Source organism: Octopus sinensis, linkage group LG19, assembly GCF_006345805.1.
Source record: "Octopus sinensis linkage group LG19, ASM634580v1, whole genome shotgun sequence".
NCBI lineage: Eukaryota > Metazoa > Mollusca > Cephalopoda > Octopoda > Octopodidae > Octopus > Octopus sinensis.
In genome coordinates this window covers 16,355,887-16,372,741 of record NC_043015.1, presented here as the reverse complement: position 1 = coordinate 16,372,741, position 16,855 = coordinate 16,355,887, and the positions used below count along the sequence as shown (strand labels likewise).

General features: G+C 36.4%; 1 protein-coding gene across 3 annotated transcripts in view; it reads left to right on the top strand.

Moving 5' to 3' along the window:
- The window catches only part of LOC115221988 (cohesin subunit SA-1), a 127,415-nt gene that overhangs the window by 25,090 nt on the left and 85,470 nt on the right, over window positions 1-16,855 (top strand). For all 3 annotated transcript variants that reach the window (XM_029792094.2, XM_029792092.2, XM_029792093.2), the window contains exon 8: window positions 3,227-3,300. In XM_029792094.2, the coding sequence (XP_029647954.1) occupies window positions 3,227-3,300 (74 nt within the window). The remainder of the gene's footprint in view (window positions 1-3,226; window positions 3,301-16,855) is intronic.

Here is a 16,855-nt window from a genome sequence, read left to right as displayed (position 1 = left end):
TGAATGGTTATTCCAGTTTGAGAGAAAGAAATGTGCCAGGGCATACTCTCAAGGTACAAGGATGTGAATATAAATGGAATGGTAGATAATTGTTCAGGTATGTGAATAGGGAGTTCATGAAGGTGCAAATATATTTAGATATATATAAAACTATAGGGAGGATGAAGAAAGCTATCAGCAGAAATTCTGAATTCAGGCTCCTCTGTAAGTAGAAGAAAATTGATATGCAAAAGTCTTCCAGCCTGCAGCTGCTGTGTGCTTGACAGGATTGGGGAAAATCTCCAGAGGCTTGATGAGGATGTAGTGGGGTTGGCACTAGACCACCAGCGATGGAGAGCACTAGTGGACCCAGTCAGCTCTATGCATGATAACACTAACTGTGACCACTAACTTGGAATGACCCCAGCCCCATCAAGCAAGAACATTAAGACAGAAGCCAAGCTAAAAGTCTATGCTGAAAACGCCAACATAAAAAAAAAAAGAAAGAAGAATCACTGGAAAATTAATTAAATTAATTTTCTGGTTTTCATTGCACAGAAGCTGGCAGAGATAGGATAAGGCTTTTTGAGGACAATTTTACAGCTGGGTATCCTTCCTAATGCCAACTTATGTCCCTGAAATTTTAAATTTATTTGTAAAATGTGTGACAAATTACTTTATTAATGAATTAAATTCAACTTACTTTGAAAGTCAACAAACAAAGTTTGCTTTAGAAGCATTGAGATGTATTGAAAGATAAGGAGATTTTTCTGCAAAATATGGGTAGTTTATCCCGTTCATGCTATATTATTAGCATTATCCTGCATTTGAGAATAAAATTATTTCCTTATCTGTATCTTTTATTAGTGAATGTTTTCATCCTCATTATGTATGCAAATCCAGATTATTTCATTGTGGTTTTCTTCAATTTAATTGGTATTTTACTTTGGTGGTGCACATGCTTTTTTTTTTTACGCAACTTCACTTGCAGTTCTAGTAAAGTACACACTTATACTACACTAATTCTATTATATATTCCAGTTGTAAACTAGCTAAAATCTCTATATTGTAATATCATCATCATCATCGTTTAGCGTCCGTTTTCCATGCTAGCATGGGTTGGACGGTTCAACTGGGGTCTGTGAAGCCCCAGTTGAACCGTCCAACCCATGCTAGCAATATCTAAACAATATCTAAACAAAAAATAAGTGGTAAGAAGCTTACTTCCTAACCACATAGTTCTGAGTTCAATTTCACTGCATAGCACCTTGGGCAAGTGTCTTCTGCTATAACCACAAGCCAATCAAAGCTTGTGAATGGATTTGGTTGACAGGAACTGAATGATGCCTGTCATATATACATATGTATATATGTGTGTGTTATTGTCCCCCACTACTGCTTAACAAGTGGTGTTGGTGTGTTTATATCCCAGTAACTTAGCAATTCAGCAAAAGAGACTGATAGAATAAGTACTAGGGTTGATCCATTCACCTAAAAATTTTTGAAGGCAGTGCCCCAGCATGGCCATAGTCTAATGACTGAAACAAGTAAATGATAAAACAGACTTACTTGTAATTAATGTAATTTTATGACTAAACATCAGCTACAGTTTTATTTAAAAACTTTAGTATTCCAAACACCACACTCATACACCAATAAAGAAGTAGTTATTTTACAAAATCTACAGTATTTAACATGTTAACTGCTACATGTACCACCAGTGGTTCATTGCAAACTTCACATAAACTTCACATATGCACCTCTGGTGGTACATTTTCATTGTGTATCTTTGACATGGTTTTGAGGATATTTAAATAACATGAGTGCTAAACATTAAAATTATGAAATATAGTAAAAATGTAAAAATATTAAATTTATTTGTGATTAAAGAGTATGCAGTGTGACCAAAAATACATGGTGTCATTGGTAAGTTTCAGTAACAGGCTGTAACGGTTAACATATTAATTGAAATACATAAGGGTGTAATATGAAAGGACTCAACAGAATTGAGTACTCACTAATAGAAAAAGTAATGGTTTGAGAGTAACAGAACAGTTAATGCTGCGCACAACCTATGAAACATCATTGACAAGGACAATGAATGTACAACCAGACCTGTACTAAGTTTCATTGATTATAAAAGCTTTTGATACAGTAAGCTATGGAAATTCTACAGTGTAAGTCAGCATATTTGAATATCTGCTGTCTTGTCTGCTGATGTATGTATCTGTCTATTCTCATAATACTGATAAGCATTTAACCCTTTATACTATTCGGATTATTCTGTCAAATGTAATGCTGTTTCATTCACATTGTTTTTAATTAATCATGTATTATCTTGTAGCTTTGAAATTTCAATAATGTGATTGTGTATTTTTAGAATGACATTGAAAGATAGGTCTGGCTGATTTGAATGTAAAACAGGTAGCATATTTGGGTTCAATATGGCTGGTTTAAATGCTGGAGGGTTAAGCCTAAAAAAAATTAACAAGAAAAAAATGGTGATGCCCCAGGATGGATGCAACCTTTGGTCTGGAACACATAAAAAATAAAAATGTAACATCCACAGCTATTTGCTAAGCAAAGTTATTTTACTTTAATTTAACCATCCATTGATATATTTAGAATCAAATACTTGATGCTTTATACAACATAAGTCAACTAAGTGGTTTGCTTTTTAAGTTTAAGTATTAGTGAACAATCAAGCAGTGTGTGGAATGACTAGGAAATTACATAGATAAGAATGCATCCAATTTTAATATTAGTTTCTATGAAGTTCATAGTTTACAACTACTCAGTTGTGTGTCTTGTATGGATTTTCTGAAGAGATAAAAAGAGCATTCAGTTTTGTCATATCCATAAAAGTTGACTAACTTAGGAATGCTGGGATTTGCTTCAAAGCAGTATTATGAATATTAATAATGCATTTAACAACTACACCATATGCCCACAGGCATATGGCGTAGTGGTTAAGAGCGCAGGCTACTAACCCCAAGATTCCTAGTTCGATTCCAGGCAGTGACCTTAATAATAATAATAACAACATCAAAAAATACCTTAGGAATGAGAACCCAGGTTCAAAATTTCCCCAAGAAAACCTGATGAAGACTGGAGGGTGTATCAGCCAAAACGTGTTAACAATAAACAAGATGAGGACAAATATCTGTCAAATATAAATAATGTACATAATTCCACATCTCTTAAATATAGAACTGTAAATATTTTCGTATTGAAATTAATTTTCCAGCTTGAAGAAAACCAAGAAGAGATAAGAAACATGCTGACTTATATATTCAAGGGTGTATTTGTACATAGATACAGGTATGTCAAATTCTTTTCAGCTTGCATTTGAAATTTCTAATCAGCATTGATTTGATGGTTGTGTGTGTGTGATGAGATTTTTTTTTTGTTTTGTTTTTTTTTGCAGCTTTTGAGAAGGAATGTATGGTTCTTCAACTAAGCTAGTGTATGAGCATTGTGCAATATAACTGTTTTCTTTTATGTTTATTTCGTTTTAATTAAAAAAAAAACTTTTTTTTAGTTCTTCTAGTTATCAGGCACAGAATTCAAGACTGTGTTGCACATATCAATCATTTCTGAACACATATATATACAGGGTGCAGTGAATAAACCTTAGTCTAAATTGCACAAAAATGAAAGTAACACTGACATCTTATTTTAACAGATATATTTACCAAAATTACATAAAAATATCTTGAAATACTAAACAGTAAATTTATTCAATGATGCTGCCATAATTCTTGCCTTCAGTTCATCTTTGGTGTTGCAAAGGAATTTTGTTGGTCTCTTGCTCAACTGCACCCTGCACATAATAATGGAGTTGCAGTCTGGCGAGTTTGGTGGCCAGATGTTAGAGTAACATGGTCACAGAAATTGTCTGACAGTGATGACTAAATTCTCCTGCTTGTGTGGCATGGTGCAGAGTCCTTTTTCCACACATAGTCTTTCAGCAGCCACCCTCCTGACCCAGGGCAGGCACTTAATGTAGGCCTCTGTGTTGAGTCTGAAGCCATGTGGGAAGATGAATGGAAGCATAACATCGCCATCACTAGTGATCACGCCAAACACTATGAGGTTGACTGGCTGCTTGATTTTTATCACTCTCGGTACATGTCCTCAGATTGACACCAAACACTCTGAAATGTTCGTATTGGAGCTTGAGACGTGAATGCCAGGCAGTACAGCATGTTGTTTATACTGTGTAATTGACAAAAGCAAAAGCAAACAATGCGTGTGTGTGAAATTAAAGATATAAAATGGTGACACCCTGTATCTCTCTTTCTCTCTCTCTCTCTTACATGGTTTCGGGTTCAGTCCCACTGCGTGGCACTTTGGGTAGGTGTCTTCCACTATAGCCTCAAGCCGACCGGAGCTTTGTGATTGAATTCGGTAGGTGGAAGTTACTGCCGTGTGTGTATGTGTGCGTATAGCTGCTCAGTGCTTCTCTGAAAGAGAGAGAGGGGTGTGTGTGTGTGTACACAAACTTATAAACACCTTCTGTCATGAAGACAGCATCTGCTACTCTCTGTTAGCCTTAGTCTCAACAAAAGTACCCAGTGATAATTTAGATGACACAGTGTAAAAGAGTCACTTTAACTTAAGCAAGCAGCACCAGAAATAAATTGCTGCTTGAGAAGAATTAGGAACACTCGTGTCAGGAGCTGTGAAAAGTCATTCACAAAATAGTCCTTGGTATTTTATCTAGCTGTCAATTAAATATAAGACTGGTTACACCTATTATTACTATTCTGTGAGAATTATGAGCAACATAAAACACAATAGTTCATCATACCAAATTATACATATATTAAAATGCTGTTTAACCCTTTCGTTACCAAACCACCCGAAAAAAATTTTGGTTAATGTGACCAAACTGCCCAAAGCTGCCCGAATTTACCTATTCATATTTAAATGAGAATATCAGAGCAAATCTCTTTAGTACATTCGTGAAAACACGTATTATACTTGGTAAAGAGTTCAACTACAGTTTTGTACAAAAATCGAAGTGTAATTTTAATTCCGTGAATTTTGGGAGATTTTTTTCCGAAATTTGTTCCTATTGTGTTTTCAAAATTTGTAATTCTGACAAAAAATGGATACGAATTTCATTATATCAAGCAGCGAGTCAGAATTCGAAGGATTTTCTACTGAAGACCTTCGTAAATCTAACTCTATGACTGAAAAAAAAAAAAGCATGTGGTATTTGATAATGAATCTGATGTTTCATTTTCCGAAAGTGAAAACAGTGAATCCGAGAGCTCCGACAGCGATAAAGAAAATGAATTGGCACCTGAATGGAGTGAAAATTTAAAAACTGTTTCTTTCGGTGATTTTTCTGAAGAAACTGGACCAAGCCACAGACTTTCCCAGAAGAGTAAAGCCTTAGACTATTTCTTTTTACTTTTTTGAATGAGCCTATTTGAAATCATTACGGCGGAAACGAACCGTTACGCTAAATGTAAACAAAACGAAAGAAAGGATAGTTAGTGGTTTCCCATAACCTTAAATGAAATTAAGACTATTTTGCCATAAATATTATTATGGGTATCAGAAAGTTACCCAGAATAACAAATTCTGTCGTAAAATTTTGTTGTATACCCAATTGAATATTAGCTAATAACCCATTTTCTATAGCAATGTTTGAACAAAATTTTAATAATTTTATATTTCGTTGAATTTACCTGTTTCTACCTGCAATTAGAGTCACTTTGTGACAAAAATTATAGTATAGAATTGGTTGAGAACATTTCATTAAATTATCTTCCAAAATTCACGTTAATATATTGATAAATAAAAAAGTTAGTTGTTTAATGAAACCAGACTAAATTTATGATTATGTTAGAAATTAATTGAAACACATAAGGGGTGTATTTTGGTCAGAAATATAGTAACGAAAGGGTTAACTGAATTTCTATTGAGATTAATTACATTCAAGAGCTACCTGAATGATGTTCATAATGTTTGTAATGTTGACACTAATACCAGTGAGGTCACCAAGTAACTTGCAAGACAAAACCCCTCAACTCAGCAAATGTGGCAGAGAGACAAGAGCAAGTGTCTTGCTGAAGAGGTGGATACATGGCTTGCTCATCTTGAGAGACAGGTGTGAGATTAAAGTGTAAAGTGAATATGAAAGAACAGGATAGAAAAACAGAAAAGGTGGGTGGGTAAGTGTGCTAAAGTGAGAATATGTGAGTGTGCACACTCTTGTCTTGACATCACTGATGGTTGTAAACAAGCATCACTGTCATGCAAGCAGTGTTGTTTGTTTCCTGACTTCCATGAAAAACATGTCTGGCTAGCCATAGGGGAATATTATCTTGGTTGGAAACAGTTCAGTATTGGTGACAGGAAGGGCATCCTGCTATAGAAAATCTGCCTTAACAAATTCCATGTGACCCATGTAAGTATGGAAAAATGGAAATTAATTGATGATACACACACATATATGAAGGGGTGCTGAAAAGCTCCTGGCTTTGGGTAAAAGAAAATACAGGTGGATCAGTTAATTATGATTTTACTCAACATGCTCCCGTCTAAGATTCACATACTTATTGCAGCAATCCTTCAGTTTTTCTAAGCCTTGTAAAAGAACTCAGAAGGTTGGGCCTCCAACCAGGCCTTTCGTGATACCCTTAAAGTCAGGAACTTTCCATCACCCCTTGTACACACATATAAATACTTGCACACACACACACACACATATATATAGAGAGAGAGGTAGTCAACAGGTGAGATCCATGCTCAATATGTATATTTTATATATCTAGCCTAAGTGGTTTCATTTGTTTATTTGCATCATCTTTCTTTTTTTTTTATGTGTATACACACACCAACACACACACACACACATATACATCATCATACCTCCACTTCTAATGGGTCTTCATGGTCCAGGCATTCTCTCATTGTGAGCTATAGCTCTCAAAGACTGATGCTTGTATATGTCATTTGGGTTGGTTTCTTTGGCTGGAACCGCTTCCTAATATCAGCCACTGGGTGCAGTCTCTTCTGCACAAACATTAGAGAGTTTAAATAGTTCTTGGTGAAGCAGATCTAGAGACAGTTCAGAACCTTAAATTTTTTTTGCTCATTTAACCAACCACTTTCCAGTGTAAACTGTTGCTTGTGGTGGGTGTTGGTGATGGGGCTATGGACACAGGAAATGTAAATTTGGAATGGGAACATTGCTGACAGAAAGGCCAGAGATAGATATTACAGAAGAGGGGAGAGCAGGGTGAATGTAGGTTTAGAGAATACACAATAGATTTGGGAGTGTACGTTTTCACAAATAATTGTGGAGATGCATCTAAGAGAAAGAAAGAACAATATGAGAAGGTGGGAGGTTGGAAAGAACAAGGGTGCGATGGAAGAATGCAGAGATAGGTGACTGTAGAAAGGGGAGTGATGGAAGACTGAAAATGAATAACATTGCCTGTGTAGTGACAATATTCAGCAATCAACTGATGTTGTGATTTGTAGGAATTTTGCTCACATGATCAACAAATCTGACTAATTTCAACTTTTCCTGGCCAGTCGCAACTTCATGTGAAATAGGCACCAGCAACCATATTGACTTTTGACACCTTCCTTTCTGAGCTTCTCAATCAGCATAAAATGACACATGTGACTATGAACCAGTGAGTTTTCTGATGTAGCAGAGACAATATGGCAGATGACATAGAGAGCATGGCAATAGAAGTGGTTCAGAAGAGAGAGCTTGCTGGTTAGAGTATAGCACAGTGAAAGTTAAAATGTATTTAGTAGGTCTGTTGAAAAGTGGACAAAGTGATAAAGATGGTACGATTAGCATAGGTGGTGGGGTAAATGAGAGATATAGTGCTATGAGTGATAAGAAGGTAGGTGAGAAGGGGCTTCAGTATTAAGTAGATGCCAGGGTGTGGCTCAAGATGTATGGTGAAGTGGCAGCAAATGTAGACCTGGCAGGGTACAAACATTACATCCTCTTAACACTACCCTTGAGTTAGGGTATGTGTTGCCATGTGTGGACAGAGTTTTCTGCAGGACTGCATATTACTGATCAGTACAGTTTTTTTTTTTCACATTTCCTCCATGAGATGCAGCTTTCACTACTTCATTCTGTGTTTTTCTTGGCCTCCCTCTTCTTTCATCTTCTTTGCTCTTCTCCACATCACTTACTCCAACTCAAGAACACAGTATGTCTTCTGTTGGAGTTTTGTGGCTACAGTCTTGGACTAGCTGCACAGTTTACTAGCCTGTATAGAAAATATTTTACAAGTCACCGTTCACATGGATCACCATTGGTTCACAGTAAGTTCAACTGTTCTTTGACAGGTCTTGTTTTTAGTACTGCAGATTGTCCGCAATGTCCTTCTCGGGATTTCCCTGACCCAACCTGGCTTTCTTCCATAGATTCCACTAACTTGGAATGCTCCCCATTTTCTTATGCAGCAATTATCGTCCATGCACATTATATTCCCATGTAGCCTTCTCTGTTGTACACACTTCCTGATTCATCTTATACTCAGTTTTTTTGTCTGCTCATTTGTACTCAGGTATATTGTTTTTCTAATGTTAGTTGTGCTACTTCCAAGTTGCAGAGATTACTGGAATGCATGTTTAGTTCTGAGTCAGAAAATCAATATCTTATAAATATATGGGGAAGAATGATCACAGCTAACCCACATTCACAATGTATAAACCAGCAATCATTATATTGCATCAGCAAGTGCCATCCAAATTCATGGAACAGCTATATATATTTTTATAATGTTTATATTGGGCTGTATTTCATTGAAACCTCTAGTTTGTAGCAGGAATGGAAGATTTATGTACAGAAAGTACTAAGAGCCAGCCACCTAATCACCTATCAATTTAGTAGGTACACAACCCCGATTGATAACATTCACACGAGAAAATATATAGACAGTTGGTTGTCAATATGAAGAATTCATAACCTCAACATTGGCTAGTTGTTAGTGACTTCAGACTTACAGCTAGAATGAAGTCAGAGACACATACCAGTCTGGTAAAGGAAGATATGGAGCTTGAAGATCCAATGAACAGTGAGAAATTTACAGGAGTTCAAGCTGAAGCATTTGACAGAAAGTTGGAGGAGATAGAGATGTATAACATTGAGGACAACTGGAATTTTCTATAGGACAACCTACTGTAAGTTACAAACCAAATCTGGCTGGTGCAAAATCCTGGCTAGACTGAGAGTGATGTGATGGTGAAACAATGAGGTAGACAGAGCCATAAAAGCAAAAAGACAGGTTTGGGGAGATTGAGAAAATGGAAACGGTAAAACATTATACACAGCATAATAGAGAAGTTAGGTGACAGGTTTTATATGGCAAAAGGAGAAGTAGAAAGAGGTTTGCCAATGTTCTATATTGGTAAACTTGAACTTAGTGATGCTGAAAAGGAAGATGTAACTATGAAAGACTATTAGATGTTGAGAATGCATGGAAGAAGGAGGATCTTCCCAAAATGGATTTGACAGAGACTAGCTAACCTAATTGACAGCAGTATGATAGATGAAACAGTGAAGATACAAAGGCAAAGAAAACACCTGATCCATCTGGAATCACTGATAAGATGCTTGAAATACCCAGGCATTTATATAGTTAATCAGATTGTATAAGAAAGTGTCATACCCAGCTACTGAAGTAGCAGTGTTACAAGAGTAAAAGAGATGCCTTAGAGAGAAATAATTACAGAGGTTTCAAATTTACGAACCAGGTCATGAGAGTTACAGAAAGAATTGTCTTATTTAATTAGGAAAAGAATTAGACAAAATGAAATGCAGTTTGGTTTTGTGATAGGAAGAAGTACTATCGATGCCTTCTTTCTAACAAGACAACTATAGGATAAGTATTTAGCTAAAAGTTAACCGTTGTATTTAGCATTCACTGACCTGGAGAAAACCAGTTCCTCACTCTTGTTTGGTTGTCATTGATGAAGTGAGTGGGAGACTCATATATACCATGTACAGGAGTGTTATCATTAAGAGGAGAGTTGGCAATGAGTACAGTAATTGATTTAGTGTGGAGGTAGGAGTTGACTAGGGTTTGGTTCTCAAGCTCTGCCTGTTCATCATAACTTCTCCAAGACAACAAAAATTTAAGACTAGTTTCCCCTTGGAACTGCTAGATAGCAATGACTTAATTTCTTATTGTGAGATCTCTAGTAGAATTAAACTTCAGGTGTGGAAGCAAAACCTGGAATCGAAGGACCTTAAAGTTAACTTAGCAAAGAGTTTTAATAAACAGGAAACAAACTGGACTCTACTTCCTTCAAGAAAATATCACCCTGCTTGATATGTAGAAAATTACTATGTATTCATTGCAGACTTTGGCACAAGAAGTGCAGTGGAATTGGAGAGTGATTAACAGTAAAAGCAGATTTTAAATGGAGCTGTTGTGCAGGAGCAATAAACCCTGTCTCTCTCTCAGACTGAAAGCAGATTTTATGTTGCTTGTATACAAGCAGCAATACTTATAGTAGTGAAAGGTGGGCCCTGAATGCAGAGGACATGTGAAGACTATAAAAATCAGAAATAGTGTGTGAGAAAGAGGACTGTGTTGGTACGATCCTATGATGCCATGTGGATGAGGACAGCTGTATGAAGAAGTACTGAGCACTGAATGTCACTGAAACCCATGGAAGTGAGAAAAGATGATAACATGAATGAGGCTGGATGACAAGGGGGAGTGGTTCCAGGCAGAGGGATAACTTGCAGCACGAAAGGAAGGTGAAATGTGGAGAGCTGTTCTCATAAAATTACAACTGAATAGTGCCATGGTTAGAGAAATGATAGAGGACTGGGTAATAAGATGAGAGTGTGGGGTTCTTTGACCTGATACATCATTTTTAGAACTCTCTCATATCTGCCATTAACTACCTTCCTCCCACATTCTTTTTATCACTCTCTGTATCCACCCCTATATCTGATTGTCATCTCTGTCACTGCACTTTTCTCTCTCTCCCTTTTACCCACTCACCACCAAACATCATCTCCCTGTTTCTTATCTACCTACAGTTTTATTATTCTGCTGCTTTCCACTCTTTAAGTACTGTTCCTTATCACACTCTCTCCTAACTACTTGTGTTTTGTATCACTTTACCCCCAAACTCATATTTACCATCGACTCTGCCTCCACTGTTGTGCCCCATTCTCTTCTATATCATTTCTAACTGTCACTCTCTTCTTCCATACTTGTGAACTTACCTACATATACATACACAGGCAGTTATGAAGGGCCCTCGTAACTTTTTTATTACAAATTTTTACCAATTTTTTTTTCGATTCTGTCTTCTGCATAATGGAATTAATATGATTATGCAAAAAGAGGGGAAAATTTTTTTCTTTTATTCTCCCCATCCTTAATTCTGAAACTTTCCACTGTTTTTCAAATTTTTTGTTTTTTTACTTTGTGGTTTTAAAATATAGACAGTCCTAATCTACCATTCATTTCTTTTTATAATTTTCAAATAATTTTTTAAATACTTCAAAATCAAAATTGAAAAAGTTTTAAACAATCGCACATGTGCACGGCCTAAGAGAAAATCATTTGACCAGTGCAGAACCATGTGAGTTTGTGTAAGAGGAAATCATTAACTAACAGAAAATAATCTAATTAAAATGAATTATCTGTAACATACCTTGAAATTATTGTGAATAAATTTCTGCTGTGTGTTTTATAAATGTCTTGTAGTTCTCCCAGGCATTGTCACATTTCATGTTACAGTAGCCTCCAGATGGCCTCATTCACATGTGGCCAGTGTGTATCTCCACTGGAACCATATATGTACTTGAGTCTCTGTTTGATTTGTGCCCAGTATGATTCCACGTTGTTCATACACACACCAGTCATGAGATCTACAAAATGAAATAAGTGGTTCACTGTTCCATGGGTATATCCCAGTCTGCTGAGATTGTTATAGCTGAGCCACATATCCGTAAAGATAGTGGGACTTACTTCAACATTTTTTCAATAATGACCGTTTCCAGTGTCTCTGCTTTTTGATCAGAAACAAGTTGCAGGTAACCCTTCTCTACAGTGTTATCATATATTCCAAGTATCCAAAATTTCTTCACTACTCTTCCAACTTTTGTCTACTTGGATTGTATGATTTGGGCCACCCAATTTCTTCTTGTTTTTCAACAATATTTGGGTACATATTTCCCTGCAAAATTCATACCACTGGACAGCTGTCTGTCTGCTGATATTGTTGATGGACATGCAGCATGTCACTGGCATTTCACATATAAAGTCTAGGGTTATGTGTAAAAGTGTGAAGACCATCAATTGACCTTTTTTCCATAAAAGTATTCTTCCTCACAGACACAGTCTTCATACAATTGCAACAGTGCCAAATAATGCTGTCTATCGCATCTTCAAATGACTGTAAAACCATTTGTTGACGACAAACACACTGTTTTCTTTCTGCTTTAAGAGCGTTTTCCATCAAAAACTGAAGAAGAAATATCTTTGCAGTTTCTGAAATAATTCCGCTCTCGGTGAAGACATATCGAATGTAATGTTGAAACTTGGTAAAACTCCAAAACATGAGGTGTTCAATCCAAATTTCAATTTGATTGTGAACTTCTCACTAGGGGGTCACTCTTCCAATGACCAAATTGTCTGAGAGTGGTCATTTGCGCACTCATTAAAAAAAGATAATTATTATTTTTTTTTTTTGCATAATCATATTAATTCCATTATGCAGAAGACAGAAGTGCAAAAAATTTGTAAAGATTAAAAAAGTTATGAGGGGTTTTAACATGTGCTTACATCATAACTCCACCCATACACACACGCATACATATATGTATATATATACAGGTCGTCATCGACTTACGACCACAATTGGTTCCAACTGACTGGTTGTAAGTCAGCCTAAAGGCCTACATAGCTTTGTTTTATATTTTTACATTCTTAAGGTAAATTCTCAGGTAAAAGTCACACACAGCATTCTGTATTATACTACAACAGTGTTATTTGTTTATAGAAAAGTACCAAAGAATGCAAATACGTGAAATACACAATGTAGTGCAAGACACAGTTGCAAAACTTAAATAAAAATTTATTGTAGACTGGTGCTTGGCTGTGGATCTTTGATGTCGTTTGTTAACTGACATCATCCATTGATGGGTTAATTTCTAAGAAATTAAACCCATTAGATTTCAGCTGGACTATTTATTATTGTTGCCAGGAGCTGGCGCACCAATTGTCATAAAGTTGATCTGTCGTAAGTTGGACAGGTCATAAGTCGATGACGACCTGTATAGATTTATATATATTAAAAATGAGGAAGGCCAGTTTATGGGACTACCTTAGGTTTCATGAGGGATTTAGCTTTATGGTGTATCATCGGATCCCAAAAATCTGTTGGCCTATGCCTCTTAAAAATATGGAGGGGGAAATGCCTCACTACTCAAAGGTAACAATTGGGGATTATCTTCCTTTGCTATTGACTATCGATTTCCAGCTGTGCCACCAAAGGGGTCATCTATGAAGCTGAAGTACTAGCAGACCCTGGCAATACCACCGGTAGAAGTAGTAGCAGCTGTAGACCCAAGAACAGAACCAGCAACACAGCCACCATTGCCACAGTTAACAACATTACCAATAACAGTGCCATTGGCAGTTTGCCTGACAACAACAACACTAACAACAACTGCAGTATTGCCATCAACACCAGCATTACCAACAGCTTCCTTAATGTCCACAGTAGCAGACCTGACAACCTCTATAGCAGCAGCAACAGGTCCAGTGCCATTGCCAGCTATAACGACAATTACAGCAGCTGCAGTGAAAGTGGCCCTAACAGAAACACCAGGGGAACCACAGTTGATGACACTTTTAGCAACAATGGCAGCTCTCCCAATGACAAGGACCACAATAATAGCAACAGCAGTGGCAATACCATTACTGACACCACCACCTCCTCCTCCAACAATGCCAGCACCAGCTCCAACAACAATGTCAGCGGCAGCAGCAGCAACCACAGCAGGTACAGCCCTGACAACACATGCCCATGGATATGCATTGGATGTTCTGGGAATTCTTTCAAGCAATGTCTCTCCAACCATAGGTCCTCCTTTGGAGTTCCAGAAAGGAGATACATAACATCACTGGCCAGCCATGTCTAGCGACTAACAGACAATGAGATTTCATACTCAGTCTCGTGGAAAATCCTTGAGAACCCAGGCCCCTACATCAATGGGACAAAGCATTGCAAGTTATGCATAGCTGAATGTGCGAGTATTGTAAAAGACTCACTTGAACCAGGGAACATCCTTAACTCCAGAATGGAGATTTTCGGGCCTTGTTTACATTTCAAGAGGTTCCTGCTAGCTTTTCAGAGCCCACAGAATGGCAATACAGCTGGAAGTCGATAGTCAGTAGCAAAGGGAGTAGCAATTGTTACCTTTGAGTAGTGAGGCATTTCCCCCTCCATATAAATTTAAGAGGTCATGGGCCAACAGGTTTTTGGGATTTGACGACACGCCATAAATCTAAACCCTTTATGGATGGAAAACCTAAGGTAATCTCATAAATTGGCTTTCCCCATTTTTAATATATACTACTCTGCATCTTAGAGTGTGCTTCTTCTTTCGGATTTATGTTTTCTACAAACGATATAAATACTATATATATATATATATATATATACTAGACCCATTGGGTCACCAGGAAACTCAGTTTCCCAGCAACAAAGTTTTATTTTGTGGGGTTTTTCTTTTCCAGGTTCTTTCGCATGCTTTCAACAGATATGACATTGAAATCATGCATAAATGGCTCCTTTCCCCAGAAAAGGAAAGATTTGGCTGCTATTTCTTGCATGCCCTACTACTACGTAACAGCTATGTTGGATCCTTTATTGCAGATAGTTGTTACATGGTAGCAGGGCATGCTAGAAATAGCAGCCAAATCTTTGGCGGTGACATAACATTGAATGCACTCAAAAAAACCTAGGGAAAAAACAATTTCACCCCAAAGTTACAAAGTTTATGATATATATATGTGTGTGTGTGTTTATGCATGTACGCATGCATATGTGTACATGTATATGCATATATATATATATATATATATATATATATATATATATATATATATATACACACTTGTATGTATGTATGTGAGTATTTATGGGTGTGTGTAGACGTGTCTGTATGGGTGTGTGTATGTAAATGTATGTTTATGTACTGATATGTGTGTTTGTTTAAGTTGTGTATATGACTGTTACTCTGTCAAAGGTTGTATGTATATATATTTACTTTAAAAAAGCAAATATTTTTTTGTTGTCAAATCACTGTCTAATGGAAAGGTTAGAGTTTCTTCCCTTTCAGGATGAAGTTATATTCGGAACATTTTCCCATTATGCACCATTTTGGGTATTTATACACCCAAACCCCAAATATCTCAATAACTACTGCTCCAATTTAAGTGAAACTTGTTACATTTCATTTGTATCAACATTTCAGGGTAAACTTAATTCATAGTAATAATAAATCTCTGAGCAAGGTATAGGGCACAGAAAGTGTCAATAGCTTGCTGGAGGAGGTGTCCTCCTGGGGCTACAAGCTACAGTAGCATCCACCCTTAAGGGTTAGTCACATTTAAGTGGCAAATATACTTCACGATTAATTCACAGGATTTTCCCATAATGCACCAGTTTTTTTTTATTTACTATGGTCCCTATTAGCAGCGTACCTTAAGAATTCCTTTTTTCATAGTTAGGGTTTATCTCACCTTTTTCGCATGTAAGAAGTCCTGTGAAAGGTTTTCTCTCCATGTATAAATCTTTATACACTCTTATATATATAATATATATTAATAATAACATTAGGGAGTATATCCAAACTTACAGGGAAAAATTAGATTTAGGATTAAATCAAATTTCACAGTATAAATATAAATTAAATTAGAGATAAAACCACTATTAGGCAAATCAAACAGTGAAAGACATAAACCAAAACATAAAAATAAATATAATTAATATAATTATATTTATTTTTATGTTTGATTTGCCTAATAGTGGTTTTATCTCTAATTTAATTTATAATGTATATTAATAGATTTATGTAGTACAATTCAGACTTTAAACTGTGCAACAAACAACCAGTATTTAGAACTCTTGTTGCATTTTATTGCAATATCATTTGGTATGAATCAGGAGTTTGCTTCTTTCACAGTGTACATATAGAAAGACATGAGGCTGTTTTCAGATACATAATTACATCATTTGATATGTTTCATGAACAAAGGATAATTATTAGTTACATAATCAAGACTTGTCAAATCATCTGAGATGTGTAGCCTTTATATGTAATATAATTGGTCTTTAACAATGTTGACAGAAGCAACCACTGCATAAATGCATGCATGATGTAGTATATGTATATATAATATATACAGGCTTCACTTGTTTTCTGTCTACCAAACATGCTCATATAGCTTTGGTTGTCTTGTGGCTATTGTAGTAATCAAGGTGCTTGCTGTGGAATTGAATCTGAAACCTGTGCTTTGAATTTTGTAACCCTACAGCCATGCCTGTCACAGGAAGAGCATTTTGGTCTAAAATTCTGCCTCATATAATACCCTTGTCTAATATATGCTAGCATGAAGAAAGTGAACAAACAAATATGTATATATATATATGTGTGTGTGAAGCATTCCATATCAGATCATTCCAAAGTATTACTGGTCTCAAGTGGAAGGACAAGGTGCTTCATACCAAAATCCTCCTTAGGGCTGGGATATCTACGGCATTGAGGCTTGCATCCTTTGTCGTCTTCTCCACTGGGTTGGCCATGTGATTTATTTTTACCTTTATCAATTCTTGTCAGATTTACCTT